The following is a 16,433-nucleotide window of genomic DNA, read 5'->3' on the forward strand; positions in this document are numbered from 1 at the left end:
AGTGCTAGCTACACATATTAGGTACATGGGAATATTCATGCTTTTGACAAAATTCTTTTTCTTCCTCTGATTCTTCCTCTGATTCTTCCTCTTTTCCCTCCAATAATTCCAATTTAAAGCAAACAATGATCCTCTTAGCCCATCTACAATGCGATTCTATACCAGCCCATTCGTTGTACACGAATCCTGTTACACTTTTACCAGTTCAGCCAGAGGAGTCTCAGGACTCTTAGAGAACACTTCAATTGTACGGGCAAGCCGCTCAGCCAGACTTTCCGCAGCAGGCAGATCCATCATGTCCTCGGCAGCCATGATCATGATGCCCAGGTGTGGCCCGCGCTCAATCGTAACCACGCCCACCTGGCCTTGTGCCAGTTTGGAGTTGGCCCAGCTGGAGTTGGAGATGGAGCACACACCATCCATGTCCAAGGGCTCGTCGAATTCAACGCCTTGGTGGTGGACAAGGCATCCAAGCTTGGGTTTGCCGGACCAGCTGGTGCATTTTTCCACGATGCTGTCAAACGATACGTAGTCATAAGTGAAGGTTTCCAGCTGCTGGGCTTGCACATGGTAAACCAGATCCTGTACTGTCATCTCGTGGTCGATCATGACTCGAACAGGGAGCAGGTTGAGACAGGGCCCAAGGACTTTATCGACATTGGGAAGGGGTGCACCACGGCCATGAACGACCTGACCTAGAATGACATCCGAGCTGTTAATCTGTTCCGATAGAACCCAGGACAGAGCGGCCTTTGCCAGCGAGGCAACAGTCACATTGGGCAAAAGCTGGGGATGTTCGACCTCCCTTCTTGCGCTGGTGTGTTTTTCCGACCTCACGGGGACGCTGCTAATATCGAATGGATCGAGTATAGCCGGGTGCACCCCCTGCAGGTAACTACGCCAGAAAGAGTAGGCATCCTTATTGTCATCCCGGAGCCGATTGTAGACCACCTCTCTGAACTGCAACGTCTTTGGGAGAACCTCTCCTCGATAGGCGATCGCCACCGCCTCCCATAGCAAAGGTAGGGAGGTTCCATCGTACTGAGCATGTGATACTCTGAGGATAAGTACGGAAGCCTTCTTGGTGGGGCTGGTGACGAGAGTGAACCCGACGGGAAGAGTTCCTCGATCGGTAGAGCTGGGCAGCTTTTCTTGCGATTTCTGCATGATGTAGTCCTCTGGTTCATCATATATAATGTGTTCGAATACTGGATCCACCTCTCCTAAGACGACCTGGAAGAGAGAGTCGTTGAAGTCCACAAAGACTGTTCGCAGGATGCTGTGGTGAACCATCGCCCGCTTACATGCCGTTCGGAGTCGATCTACATCCAAGGTATCCGGGAAAACGTGGGCGGTAGAAACCGGCGAGGAGTGCGTGATGTAGAAATTTTGAAAGTCGAGAGCCGGAAGAATATCTGCTACATTCTCTGGGGTGAAGGGATGTTCCCGTGAAAAGTGCGAAGAGAGAATGGCAACACGTTCATGATCCTGGATGAGCGAGAAGGGGGCATGTTGCCCAGCGTAAGATCCGGTTCCACGATGGCTATCGACAATGTTGGCCCATTCCGAAATGGTTGGATATCGAAGAACATCATTAGAGCTGATCTCCAGGCCCTCAGCTCGCGCGTTGGCGGCAATCTTCATGGCGAGGATCGAGTCTCCACCAAAGTGGAGGAAACTGTCATCTGCGTCGACTGCTTCTGGGGGAATGTTCAGGAGCCTTGTCAAAATGGCATGGAATTTCTTCGCCGTATCACTTGCCAAAGCCTTCTTGCTGCCTTGGATTGCAGAGTATACGCTCCAGTCTTCCGGTGAAATGGACCGCAGAATCTTGCGCAGCTCGGCCCTGTCCGTTTTACCAGAGGCTGTCAAAGGCACCTGGCTGATGGGCATCATCAAGTCCGGAACCATGTAAACAGGTAGAACATCGCGGAGTTGTCGTATACATTCGGCGGCAGCCGCGTGAAAGTCTTCTCCAGGGATTGGGAGAGCTTTGCGTTCTTTGGACATACTCTCATCTGTATCACTGTTCGAATCGATTCGTACACAAGCAACCAGTCGAGGAGCTACTGAGCCTGATCCGGGAGTAGATGATGGGCCATTGGGGACCATGACTTGCTCGACCAGCACTTCTTTATGACCTGGAAAAGTCTGCCAGGTGTGATACTCGATATCACCGAGTTCAACGCGCTGTCCACGTACTTTTATTTGTCGGTCTTTCCGGCCCTCAAAGCGTAGAGATCCATCTGCTATTTCGTAGCGAACCAGGTCTCCTGTTTTATAAAGTCGCCAGGATGATGACTGTCCCGGGTAGAGGTCTTGTAGCCATTTTGGCGCGTGGATGAAGGCTGCAGCTGTTCTTTCTGGGTCGTTTAGGTAACCATGCGCCACGGACGGGCCGCTGAGAATCAACTCTCCAATGGCACCGACAGGTAGAGGTATACTGTAGTCGTTCCTATCAACAACCCAGCAGTGGACACCCAAGGCACAACCAATGTCGCAGGGATCATGTCTGGGGCTAAGGGGTGATGACATTGTAGCAAAAACCGTGCACTCTGTCGGGCCATAACCGTTCACAAGACGACACTGTTCACTCCACTGAGTGATATGTACATCTGACATGGGCTCGCCCTGAAGAACAAGGGTCTGCACCCACGACGAGGCCTTGGAGGCGTCCAGCCCGCTCGCAGCTGACGGCGTCAGGAAGGCATGTGACACTGGGAAGGGACATGCGCCATCTAAGAACATCTGACTCTGTTCGGGCTCTGTGAGCACGCAGACGGTAGCACCGGCTATCAGAGTAGTTAGGATCTCCGTCATCGAGACATCGAATGAATATGAAGAGAGCTGCAGGACTCGGGACGAAGGGTCCAGTTCGAAGCCAGTGATTTGAGCCTCCGCGGCGTAGGTATATGATCTGTGCGATACCATGACACCCTTAGGGGATCCAGTGGTGCCGGAGGTGTAGAGTATATACGCCGGCTGTTCAGGGTCCACAGGTTGCGTAAGGCCAACATCTTCCCCAATACCATTCTCCACGCCGGTATTATCACCGATCACCATCACCTTTGGTGCAAGCTCTCGGCTTTGTAATGCCTGGATGACCGATGATATAATCAAGTCAGCGTCAACACGACGGCATATGTCCTGTAGCCTGGCCACGGGCTGGGCAGGGTCAAGAGGAACCAGAACGGCCCCCACTTTCAGGACTGCTAGCATGGCAACAATTGTCCATCGCGACTTCTCAAAGCAGATGGGTATTCTCTGAGATGCAGTAACCCCATGCTGAGTCAATGACCTGGCTAGCTTTGCTGCCAGCTGATCTAGCTCCCTGTAGCTCCAGTCTCCCTCTGCACCTGCTACCGCAACGCATTCCGACTGCTTCTCTGCTCGCTGTCGAATAGCCTCATGCACACATTTACGGGTAGGATCTGGTAGAGTTTTGTTCCAATGCAGGAGTCGTTGTTTGTCCTGGACGCTGAGGAGCTGCAAATCACCGACACAGCCGTCTCTGTTCTGGAGAATAGTTCCCACGGCTAGATCGAAATACTGGGCTAATTGAGATGCCAGAGAGGAGGACACCTGCGATGGACGGTAGGTCATGGCCACCTCTATCTGACCATTCTCCTGGAATTCGGCATACAGCATGACGTCTTGCTGTAAGTTCACAAATAATCAGTATGTGATATAAGCAACAGAGGAATCATCGAAGCCTACCAGAATCGGGTCTAACCCGTGCAACAGAGCCATTTGTAGTGCGGTGTCCTCTTCCGCATCAGAATGACCAGCTGACCTCTTATATTGGACGTTGACGGCCGTGGAGGCCAAGTCTCGCATCGATGCTCCGGCAGCCCGAGCAATATCGACCAACGGGAACGTCTGATATGACAGAACGTTGGAATAATCCTCTTGGAGGCGCATGGCAGCCTGGTTGAGGGATAGTTGCCGTGCCAGGCGCACTCTGCAAATGGACTCATTGGCAAATTGGCCGATTGCCTCATTTATGTGAGGCACAGGCACTAGCCTGCCCGACGAGAATGTCCCAAAGCAAACATCATCCGAGCCAGTGAATGCACCAAGTGTCAGAGCCCAGGCAAAGTAAAGGACATTCGACGCGGTCCACTCGTTGGAGCGACAGAAAGACTCGATATCAGACCCACGTTGCGTGAGCGTGATGTTCAACAGCTCCAGACAATTATGAGATGAAGGCTCTGAAAGTCGGGGAGCTGGAAGTTGAGAGGTTTGCATGTCTTCCAGATATGAGCTCCAGTACTCACGTGCCTGCTCTTGTGACTGTTGTTCAACAAAGGTGATGTATTTCTGATATGTGTCGTTTTGCGAAGTCACCAGAGCCGAGTCGCTACTGTAAGCTCGACCGATATCCCGCACGAGAACAGCCAAGGACATGGCATCGATGATTACATGGTTGATATCCAATCGGCAAAAGACACGGCCTGTGGGGGTTGTGCAGATAGTAAGCTGGTGAGGAACAGCCTGGCCGTCGTGGCGAGTCACAGCGGCGGAAGATGTACTGAGCACAGTAGGCACCCCTGGTCGGTCCTCCTCCATGTCACACTGGACCATCACTAGCGGGGGGTCGACATGACGCAGCAGTATCTGCTCGAATTGACCATTTCCAGATACACTTGGGCGGAAGCCAGCCCGGAGTGCCGGATGCCAGGCCACGACCTGCCTCCAGGCTCGTGCCAGTCGATCTATATCAACCACCGCCGTGCCATGCTGGGAAGCCGATGCTAGATTCACCTGCCAGATGAAGTGTGTCACATAGCTGCTGCTGTCTCTGATCTGGCTCACCAGGATGCCTCTCTGGGCAGGGGTACAGGGCAAGACCATCTCCACATTCGCTTCCGAGTCCCGGTCCTGGGCGCCGAGAGCAAAGCGCTTGGTGACTTCTAGGATGGTCCGGAAGCGGAACAGGTCTCCGACCGAGTGGTCGATTCCTACGGCACGAGCTTGGGAGGTGGCTTGCAGGGCAGAGATGGAATCGCCTCCCAAGCGGAAAAAGCTATCATCCACGCCAATCTGTTCTGCCGGAATGCCCAGCGCCCGCGCCCAGATTCGCTGGAGGGCCCGTTCGACGTCTGTCGCGGTAGCACGCTTGCCGTGGGATTTGGGAGCAAAGAAGGACTGCAGCTGGTCGCGTGTTACTTCCGCCATGGACTCTCGTAGCTTCGTCCGATCCACCTTCCCGCCGATTGTTTTGGGCATATGTCGAAGGGGTATGAAGGCAGTTGGTATCATGTAGTCTGGAAGAAGGTCCAGCAGCTGCTCTTTGGTATGGGCGACCTTCTCTTTGATATCTGTCGGTGCCACGATGTCCAGAGTTACCGTGGGTGAGGGTTCCAGTGCAGGTGCCGTCAGCCCTTCTTTTGGCACAATAAAGACAACCAGACAGGGGGACTTGATGAGTGCTGCCGGGGTGACTATCTGAGCAACGACATCCTCCACTTCCCCGGGGAACGTCTGCTGGACGTGCTCTTCTACTTCGCCAAGTTCGAAACGTTGGCCTCGCAACTTGACTTGGAAGTCTCTTCGCCCAACGAAGGAGAGAGACCCATCTTCCTCGTACCGAACGAGATCGCCTGTGCGGTACATGCGGTCGTATTTTCCTTCCATTCCAAGCTTCTGAACCCACGGCGGCTCAGAAATGAATGCAGCAGCTGTTTGCTCTGGGTTGTTCAAATAACCCCGACCAACAAGGGGCCCTTGGAGAAGAAGCTCACCAACTGCCCCGGTGGGCACGAGTCGACTGGGGTCTCGGCGATCTGTTACCCAAACTGCGCCTGCAATCGGGAAGCCAATGTTTGCCGCTTGGGAGTCGGGGGTGATGGATGGCTGCATGGTATAGACTACCGTGCACTCCGCAGGCCCGTAAGTATTCAACAGTCGCACTTTTCGTGCCCATTGCTGGACGTCACTTGCACGGACGGGCTCTCCAATAAGCATGATTGTATGCACAGATGGCAGGTCATACTCAGTCACCACACGCAACACAGACGGTGTCAATACGGCGTGAGATGGTTGCAGCTTGGTAACGGCTTGCGCTATCTTGTCTCTACGCTCTGACTCTGACAGAACACATATGCAGGCACCGGCAAATAATGTGCCCAGAATCTCGAGGATGCTGACATCAAAGGCATAGGAGGCGAAATGAAGGATCCGAGAACTCGGTTCAAGACCCATGATTCGAGCCCATGGAACAGCCATCGTCGCAAATGACCCGTTCTCGACAACTGCACCTTTGGGCTTGCCGGTGGAGCCAGAGGTGAATACTGCATACAATGCATGATCTGCATTGAGACGGGGCCAGCTGCTGGCTACCGGTAAACCCGAACGATCACTTTCTTCAGCAATCAGAACATTCGGAACGAGAGACTGTGCAGTCTCTTGACTTTCCACTGAAGAAATGATGACAGAAGCATTGACTTCCTGGCAAACGGTGCGAAGCCGCCCTGGTGGGTGCAGAATGTCAAGAAGCACAAATGCCGCGCCAGCCTTCATGACTGCCAGAACCGCGACCACAATCCATCGTGATCGGCCCATGTATATGGGTACGAAATCATCGGGTCCAATACCCTGGGATCTCAGGAGAGTGGCGAGGTTTGCAGAAAGAACATTTAGTTCGTCATAAGAAAGGTCCCCATCCCAGGCACAGACAGCTGGAGCCAAAGGTTGCGTGGTGCAGTGCTGGCGGATCACATCAACTATCAGCTCAGACTCAGACTCAGAATCGATCTTGGAGTTCGACTGCTGCAGCCTCTGGACATCATTGGGGTTCAGCGTGGAAAGTTCTTGGATTTGCTGCTGGGGCTTCTGGTGGACCTGTTGCAGAATGTAACTGAACTGGTCCAGGATACGCTGCATTTCCCATTGGGGCACAACGTGCTCATCAATGGCGGCTTCGACAACCAATTGGTCTTTTTGTAAGATGACAGTCAGCTCCACAGCATACGCGTTAGATGCCCCGTCTTGGTAAGTCGTGCCCATGGGCCGTGCAATGTCTATACCCGATAGCATGTTGTCAACCTCACCGCGTCCTTCAATGAGGAGCGTCTGGAAAGAGCAAGCCCTCGCAGCAGCCGGTCCTTGGGCAGCGATCTGGGACAGTCCGACGTGTTCGAAAGGAATCATTTCCAGAGTCCGCTCCTGTAATTCCGCAAGTGATTCGGATACGGTTTTGTTCTCATCAAGAACCACGTACAGAGGAATTGTAGCAATTGTTGGACCAGCCATGGTCTCAATTCCACGGATGGGGGCTGTACGTCCAGGTGATACCATACCGAAGAAGACCTCATCGCTGCTTTGATACTGGGACTGCACCAGAGCCCAAGCCAGTTTGATAGCCGTGCTTCGACTGACGCCGTCATCCATTAATTGACCCGTCCAGATGGAGCGCTCAAACCGTGTTGTCGTACTTGGCCGGTACGCTGGGGAGGGCAAAGAAGGGAATGGATCGGTGTTTACATTTTCAAGCTCCGTGCGCCAATGCTGTAGGGCCGCTTCTTTTTGGGACATGGTATATTCTATGAAGGCCTGGAAAGGCAATGATACCAGCCCGTCCGAGTTGAAATCATTGTAGGCCAACTGTGCTCGCTGCAGGAGAAGTGGCAGAGCCCAGGAGTCATAAGCGGCGTGGTGTGCTGTCACCACCAGCTCCATCTGGTTGTCTGATGTTGGAATAATTTCAAAATGCACCAATGGTTGTCCGAACAGAACCTCCCATGTTGGCTTCTTCTCTTCCCTTTTCTCGCCGGTCATCCAGTGGAGCCGATTGTCCTTGGTTACCACCTGAAGAAAGCCCAGTTCCGTTTCAATCATGCGGGTGCGTAGGATGCTATTTCCAGCTGACACCTTTTCCCAAGCCTTTTTTAATCTTTCCAGGTCAATTTCACGAGCTAGTTGAAACCTGTGATGAGCGATATATGATCCTGGGCGTTCCGCTGTCAAAGCTACGAGACCAGCCTGCAGTGGAGTGCACGGATAAATATCTTCGATCTGGTCCTCTGGAACATTACACTGTGCAACGGCTTGTTTGCACACGTTTTCATGATGTTCCAAGGGAAGAAGAGTGAATCGTGGTTCGCTGTTCTTCTCTTTTGCTTCCACTATGGTTGAGGATGGCTCTTCTTCGGGCAAAGAATGCAATCGTGCCAGGTCTCTGAGCTTTGGATGCAGAAATACATCCGGCACAGATAGTTGCAGTCCCTGAGCACTCGCTGTAGATGCCAGCTTCATGACTGCGATCGAATCTCCGCCCAGACGGAAGAAGTTGTCGTCCGGCCCAATCATCTCAACGGGGCGACTTAGCACCTGGGCCCAGATGAACTGCAATCTTCTCTCCACTGCCGTCAGATTTTCGACCTGTCGCACATTCTCCTGTCCTCCCGACTGGTCCAACTGCCGCTGGAGACCTTGCGATGCGTTTTGCCGTAATCGATGTCGGTTCATTTTGCCATTCACCAGTCGAGGTATTTCCAGCACGGGCAGGAAAGCAAAAGGAATTAGAAATGAGGGTACTTCCTTTTGTAGACGGGTTCGGGTCTCTACCACGTCATCCTGGAAAACCTGCTCGTCGTATTTCTGCGACGGCAGAACAATTGAAGCAACCAAGTACGGGTTATCGGAGGTCAACGGGGCCACGAGATCCACAAAAACCTCTGGATTGCTTCCAGGATAACACAACTGAACGTGGCGCTCGATCTCAGCCAGTTCAATGCGTTGGCCTCGCAGCTTTACTTGGCGATCCTTTCGTCCTACGTACCGTAGAGTCCCATCCACTAGCAGTCGGACCATATCCCCAGTTCGATACAGACAGCCCTTGTCGGAGCCACGAGCTTCACTGAGCCAAGCGGGATACGATAGGAAAGAAGTGGCCGTTTGTTGTGGACGATTGACGTAGCCCCGGCCGACAATCGGCCCTTCAATCACCAGCTCACCGACAGCACCAACAGGCATGAGTTTATTCGGGTATGATGGATGCACGACCCAGCTCACAGCCGCTTCGGGATGCCCGATATTCGACGGGTCATTCATGAGGCATTCTGTGGACGGTTGAACCGTAGCAATCACGGAACATTCCGAAGGGCCGTATCCGTTCATCAAATGGACAAACGGTGACCATTGTCGGATGTCATCGTTGGTCATGCCTTCTCCTGCAAGCACGAGTACTTCCAGTGTATCTGACATCTCCTGAGCATTGAGAGTCCGCGCGACGGAAGGAGTCAACATCATCCAGTTTACATTCAATTCCTGAATTGTCTCGGCCAGTTTGCTTTGCCGGTCACTCTCGCTTGGAATGCAGACGCAGCCACCGGCTAAAAGCGTAGTCAGGATTTCCAAAATGCTGACATCAAAGGCATAGGAGGCAAATTGAAGTACGCGGGAATGCTGGTCAAGCTGAAAGACCCTCTGGTGGGCAGCTGCGGCTGAGCGGAAGGCTTGATGCTCAACGATTGTCGCCTTTGGGTTCCCGGTGGAGCCCGATGTAAACACAGCATAAGCCGCACATTGCGGTGATTGTGGTGTTGAGGGCGTTGGCGGTTTGGGATGTGACACCCATCCATGGCTCGCAGCTTCCACCACGACGACCTCTGGTGCAATGCGGGATGCATTTCCCACGAGGCTAGTTGATGTTACAATGACTGGAGATTGAAAGTCTTCTTGTATCATCTTTTGCAACCGTTCCACTGGGTGTGATGGGTCCAGCAAGATGAACGCGCCACCGGCTTTCATGATAGCCAACATCGCAACGGGTATCCATTTGGACTTTTCAAAACACACAGGGACAAAAACTTCAGGGCCGACACCGCGATCGGAGAGATGACGGGCAAGTGATGAAGAGAGAAGATCAAGTTCATGGTGTGAGAAGTTGCCGTCCCAACTAGCCACTGCGCAACTCTCGGGAGACATAAGGCTATGTCGACTGATGTCGCTGTGGATACAAGACTTGACTGTGTCTGGCAGGCTTCGATTCAAATCCAGCATCCATTCTTTGTTCTTCGGGCTGTAGAAATTCAGATCACCCAGCCGGGTATTGGCAGGATCGATCAGTTGCAAGGCAATATGACCGAGAGTGTCGGCAATCAGCTCTGCTTGTGCATCAGACAAAGCGTGGCTCCAATATGTAAGATCACCATGGATAGCGCTCTCGTTGGTCGTGATATTGACAGTCACATCATACTTAATCAAACTTTAGTCTTTCTTTTCGCCTTTTTACGGGCTGGTGAGCTTACCTCTGTAAAGTCAATCCCACCCCGAGAGTCTAGTACAACATCTTGCTGTGAGTCAAGCGGCTGGCCGGCAGTCTCCTTTTGCAGAGACATGGCGGTGTTAAAAAGAGGTTGTCCTTGTAAATCCAAAGAATGCATGACTTCTGCCAGGAAGCAGTGCTGGTGGTCAATGCTCCGTGCGTGGCTGTCCTGGGCTTCCATGAGGGCTGCGAGCAACGGCTCCTCATTACCCAGAGACAGACGACAAATCAGTAGATTAATGAGGGGGCCACAAACCTCTCGGGCCTCTTGTAACGGGATGTCCCGGCATGAATGGATGTACCCGAAACACACAGATTCCGACCCTGTATAGGCACGAAGCACAAGCCCCCATGCCAACTGAAACAGGCTCGATACGGTGATTCCATGATGCTGGCAAAAGGATCGCAAACGTCTTCCAATGTCAAAGTTGAATGGCATCGATTTCAGACTGGCGGGCTTTTTGCCTGCAGGCTCGGTGGTGAGGAAAGGAAAGATGCTCGGGCTGACACCCTCCAAATACTGTGTCCAGTACTCCTCCGAGCCTGACTGGCGGTGGGATTGCAGATATTCGACGTATTTGCCGTATCGGCTTACTGTTTTGTTGTCAAGATTCCCATCATACGCGCGGTGGAAATCAGTGAGAAGGATATTTTCAGTGACACCGTCGACAAGCATATGATGGACTGTCAGGTTGCAGGAGACGCTGCCATTCGGTTGAAGGGTTACCGTTAGTTGATGCGCTGGTCGTGCTTTTTGGTTGAACAGAGCTTGATCGGCCAGCGCTTGATCTTCGCTATCTTTGCTTGATTCAGGCTCTGTTACAATCTGGATGCCTGCCTGAACTGCCTTCAGAACCACTTGCACCGGGTGGCTATGGTCAGTCGTGCTATCGGTAAAGACAGTACGCAATATAGGATGACGGTCCACCACTTGCTGCCACGCCTGCTGTATTCTAGTCGTCTCGACTGGCTTTGAAGCGCCCGGCAAGGGATGGAGTGACCATCTAATATGGGACCAGTAGATCTGCGGGTTCTTCACCTGGCTGAGCCACATGCCTAGTTGGATAGGCGAGCAGGGGTAGATGTCTTCGATTGCAGAGAGCGAGACACCAAACTGGCCGGAGATCTGTTGCAGCAAACCCTGGAGCTGGTCGTCGTTCTTCAGTGATAGGAGTGGAAAGTCGGAAACTGTAAGCCAGTTGTCTTGTTGTAGTTTCTTTGGCAAAGCTTCCAGGGTCTCCAGGCATGTATCTATCCACTTCTGCAGACGGTCCTGATTCCTTGTCTTCTTGTTGAGCACAAATGACACGTTGAGAGACCCATGCATCACCGTGGCCGTCACATCAATCAGAGAAATCCGCGGCAGATCCTCCGGCATCGGCACAAGGCCTTGGTCAGGCACCGATGCCAACTGGAGCAGCGCACCGGGGCGCTCGAGCTGTTGGAAAAGCCCGGTATAGTTAAAGAGAATCTCCATCGGAGAATGGCCCTGGCAGTAATTCATGCCTTCGGGGTGGAGATAGCGAGAGGCAAAGTACTCCCACCCGTTCTTTGGAATTGCACGCCGTCCATCCTTGGTGAGCTTCAAGAGTTCGGTAATGTCCTGTCCTTTCTTTGCCCTCACGAACAATGGTGCGATAGTGGTGAACCACCCAACCGTTCGGGAGACATCAATGTGTGCCTCCCATGGCTCACGACCATGACCCTCGCTGAATATGGTGGGCGACGGCCGGTTGTCGAACGTTTGAGCAAAGGCATGGAGAATGGCAGTGTGTATAATCTCCACCGGCCGGGTGTGGAACGCATCATTCGCTGGTCCGAGAATTGCTTCGGTTGTCTCCGGTGAGACTGTGATGGACTTCTGCACCGTGTCTGCCCAAGTGTTGGAGCCCCAGGTCTTCCGCGGACCCCAATAGCTTAAGGGGGGCGCCGGGATAGGGGTCGCCATCGTGACCTCCGGATCGAGAGACTCTTCGGCATATGCCTGCTGCAGGCGTGACCATTGCTGGAATGACAGCGAGGTCGGTTGCAGGGGTCGACCAGTGGTGAGAATATCCTCGAGATCCTGCAGCACCACACGCCAGGAAACCAGATCGATAGCCAGGTGGTGAGCCATCAGGCCCAGGTACTGTTCCTGCGTTTCGGTCTCAATCAGATCCACCACCAGGAGGATTCCCTGCTGGATATCCAACACGCTCTGACTGTCTGAGAAGATCTGCTGCACGGCTTCCTGATCCTCCAGAGACGGCAGCCAATGCTCCCTGAAGCGAAGGCTGCTGTTCACATCCCGGCCAATCATCTGCGTCCACTCTCCATCCTCGTCCTGCTCATAACGAGCTCGAAGCATCGAATGACGGGCTGCCACTGCCTGGACCGCCTTACGGAGCTTGGACACCGACGTTGGCCGTGTGACTCGGAGGAGGAACTCCTGGGTAAATTTGTTGTGTCCGTCAGGCACATGTTCGAACCACAGCTGTTGCACTGGAGTGAGGCCAAACTTGGTCTCGATCGGGTCGTCCTCCAAGCTTGGAGTGTGAAGTTGAGGGCCATTCGATTCTTGAATCTTCTGACTCAGTTTTCCGATGGTTGGGAAGCGGAAGATATCAGCCACCATCACGTTCAATCCAGCAGCCTGGCAGCTGGCAGCGACCTGCATGGCACTGATCGAATCGCCACCAAGGCGGAAGAAGCTCTCGTTGACCCCGATCTTCTCAACCGACTGGTTCAGTGTCTGTGCCCAAATTTGCTGCAGCTTCTCTTCGTGCGCGTTCGAGGGCCGCTGAGGTTCCGCCTCGGCCACGCGGTATGCTCGCATGTTTCCCCATGACAGCAGGTTGGCCTGGTCACGGAGGTACCGACGGTTGGTTTTCCCAGACGGGGTCAAGGGCATGTGCGAGAGAGGTAGGAAGATTCTCGGCACCATAAACGCCGGCAACACGTCGGACAAACGAGCTTCCGCGGAGGCACAGGCGGCCCGGAACTCGTCGTTTGGCGGGAGGAACAGATTCTTCTCCATCTCCTTCTCTTCCTCGGGGGTCAGTGTCATGGGCAGACAGACAAACGCCGTGAGTATCGCGTCTGGGCGACTGTCGCCGGGTTCAATGTGAGTCGGCCGCAGCATCTCGACAACCGCCTGGCGGGCATGTGGAAACGATCGACGGAGATGATGCTCGATCTCGGCCAGTTCCAGCCGCTGTCCGTGTAGCTTCACCTGGGTATCCTTCCGTCCCAGATAGCGAAAGCTGCCATCGCCAGCAGCCTGGACCAGGTCACCGGTTTTATACATTCGTGGCGTGGACATGGCCCCAAACTGCCGGCGCCAGACTGGGGCTTTGATGAATGCCTGCGCGGTCTGTTCGGGGCTGGCGAGATAGCCATTGCCCACGATCAAACCCTCGATTACCAGCTCGCCGGGACATCCCACCGGCATGAGTATCTGGTGGTTCCGGGGATGCACCACCCAGCCAACGCCACCCGTAGGGAATCCAATGTTGGTCGGCTGGCGGTGCTGGAGATTGGGCTGCACACTGAACACTGCCGAGCATTCTGCCGGGCCATACGCATTGCGAACCTGCACAAACTCCTTCCAGCGGGCAATGTCACTGGCCAAGACCGCCTCTCCAACAAAGGCAAGGACCTTCAGGGTGGACAGTCGATCTGGGCTCAGGATCCGTGTTACAGTCGGTGTGAGGCAGGCCACGCTGACTGCGAATTGGTTAATGGCTTCCTCGAGATTGCTATGACAGTCTGCAGCGGACGGAATGCAGATACAACCGCCCATCATGAGGGTGCTGAGATGCTCGATTATGCACGAGTCAAATGCTGGCGATGCAAACTGGAGCACCCGTGATTCGGGCGTGAAATGATATGGCTTTCCGTGGGCCAAGGCACTGGCGGCATATCCTGCATGGGTAACAATGACGCCCTTGGGCGTACCTGTTGACCCGGATGTGAAAGTCACATACATATTGTCTGAAGGGCCGACTACCGGTCGAGGGCTTTGTCTCTCTTGGCTGGTTTTATCCAGGTCAAGCTGGTCGACAGCTAGAATCGTGGGCACTCCAAGCTCGGATACGACTTGAATCTGCTGCTGCGAGGCCACAATCAGCCGCGCGTTGACTCTCTGGCACATCTCCTGCAGCCTGGACATAGGATAGGTCGAGTCCAACAAGACAAATGCACCGCCGGCTTTCATCACACCAAGCATTGCCACCGCCATCCACTTGGACTTTTCCAAACACAGTGGTACAAATGCCCCTGGGCCGACAGAATGCTCGACCAGGCGTGCAGCAAATGCCCCAGACAGATCATCGAGCTTCTGATATGAGAGGTCTCCATCCCAGCTGCTAATCGCGGTTGAGTGCGGCTGTTGGTGTGTGCGCTGGGCAATCAGTTGGTGCACGCACGGTGGCGTAGCGGAAGGAGGGTCGAGCACATTCCAAAGCGCAAGCTGCTCTCGATCCTCCGAACTGACGGATTCGATCTCCGACAGTCCCCGGTATGGTTCTTTTTCGATCTGCTGGTAGATATGGATGAACTGAGAGAGGATGCGCTTTGTCTGGTGGGCCTCGATGACGGCCGGGTCGAATCGGAGCTCAATCCACATGCCACCCGTAAGTGGACGGCACCTGAGAATCAAGGAGTAGAGATCGTACGCCCTCTGAACTGATTTGGGCTGAGAGAAGAGGGCGGGAACTTGGTGGCCGTCCCGGGGCTCCACAGAAAGCAGGGTTTGGAATTGACACGCCGCCTCAGGGCCCGGTCCTAGGTGCAGAAGATTCTGCAATCCCACATGTTCAAACTCCATGCTGGCTGCCCATTGCCCTTGCACGGTGGCGAGGGCATCAGACACTCGCTGCTCTGGGTTCAGCTGGACACGGACCGGGATCGTGGCTAGAGCTGGTCCACACAGCTCCTGTGCTCCAGGCACCGAAACGCCACGACCGGCGCTCACGGCACCGAAGAAGACATCGTCGGAACCGGTATAGAGGGACTGTAGCAAAGCCCATGCCAGTCGCAGCTTGGTGTTGATGGTAAACGCAGCGCTCGTGTCAGCGGGCATGGCAATGGTTCTCTCGAGCCTCTCCGTTGGACGGGGAACGTACCCCGTCGTGGGTAAAGGAGGGAAGGCCTGCATGTCCACTTGGTGGGCATCGCGAAACTCTGTGGCCCAAAATTCGTTCGCGTGAGCGCGAGTCCTTTCGACGTAGTCGACCAACGGCCGAAAAGGGCGGTCGATGAGGGACTCGCCGCGGTAGGCCGCATCAGCCTGGCGCAGAAGCAAGGCCATCGACCAGTCGTCACATACCGAGTGATGGAGCACCACTTTCAAGGTCATTCGAGTGACATTAAGGATAAAGTATGCGAGAGGGGCTCCCGCTCGCCACGCGATGCCGGTATCACTGGGCATCCCGTCGTTGTCAGACTGAACCAGCCATGGAATCGTGCCGTGGAGGACGACTTGAAGGCATGCACGCTGGCTAGTTGAGATGATGCGGGTTCGCAGGATCGGGCTGGCCCGCGCAGTCTGCTGCCAGGCCTCGTGGAGACGCTTGCAGTCGATGCCCGAGGGCAGCTGGTATTCGTACTCGATGGTGTAGGCGGAGGAGTCTTTGAAGGTGAGGGCCATCATGCCCTCCTGCAGCGCAGTGCACGCGTAGATGTCTTCGATTTCATCAATCGAGCAGTGACACTGGGCGGCTGCCTCGTGCAGCATTTCGTCTTCGCAATTGCCGGTGCTTCTTGTCGGGGAGGGAGGCTGCTCAGCAATTGAGATTGTGGTTTTTCTATGTGTATTCTTTTTGGGGGTGACAACAGCAACGCCGTCTCTGCTCGTTTCGGTGTCAGTCGAAAGGACAGAAATCGTCTTTGTTTCCCGGATGGGATATTGGAAGCTGCTGGTCTCCATGATTATGGATAATTAACTATATTTTATGATTAGTATTATTAGTAGAACAAGTAATAATAAACTGCTGGAAGTTGGGATGGATCGGACTAATCTCCAGTCCTGTTCCTGCTTTTAACCCCTTATTTTACACTTTCCCCTCTTCTTGTTCTTTTAGTCTCGATCGCAATCGCACAATCATACTTCTAGTCATTGAATCATCATTTAGCTCGTGTTGTTTGTATTCGTGCTCTGGTTATACTTGTGGATCCACCAACC

At 53.8% G+C, this 16,433-nt stretch overlaps 1 protein-coding gene across 1 annotated transcript; it reads right to left on the bottom strand.

Moving 5' to 3' along the window:
* Positions 1-189: 189 nt before the first annotated feature.
* Positions 190-16,178, bottom strand: ASPWEDRAFT_175579 (uncharacterized protein; the record flags this gene model as incomplete). Its single annotated transcript, XM_040831378.1, has 3 exons — positions 190-3,657; positions 3,718-10,200; positions 10,254-16,178. The coding sequence occupies 3 exons, from the start codon at positions 16,176-16,178 to the stop codon at positions 190-192; spliced, it is 15,876 nt and encodes a 5,291-aa protein (XP_040685969.1).
* Positions 16,179-16,433: the final 255 nt, after the last annotated feature.

Source organism: Aspergillus wentii, assembly GCF_001890725.1.
Source record: "Aspergillus wentii DTO 134E9 unplaced genomic scaffold ASPWEscaffold_7, whole genome shotgun sequence".
Lineage (NCBI taxonomy): Eukaryota > Fungi > Ascomycota > Eurotiomycetes > Eurotiales > Aspergillaceae > Aspergillus > Aspergillus wentii.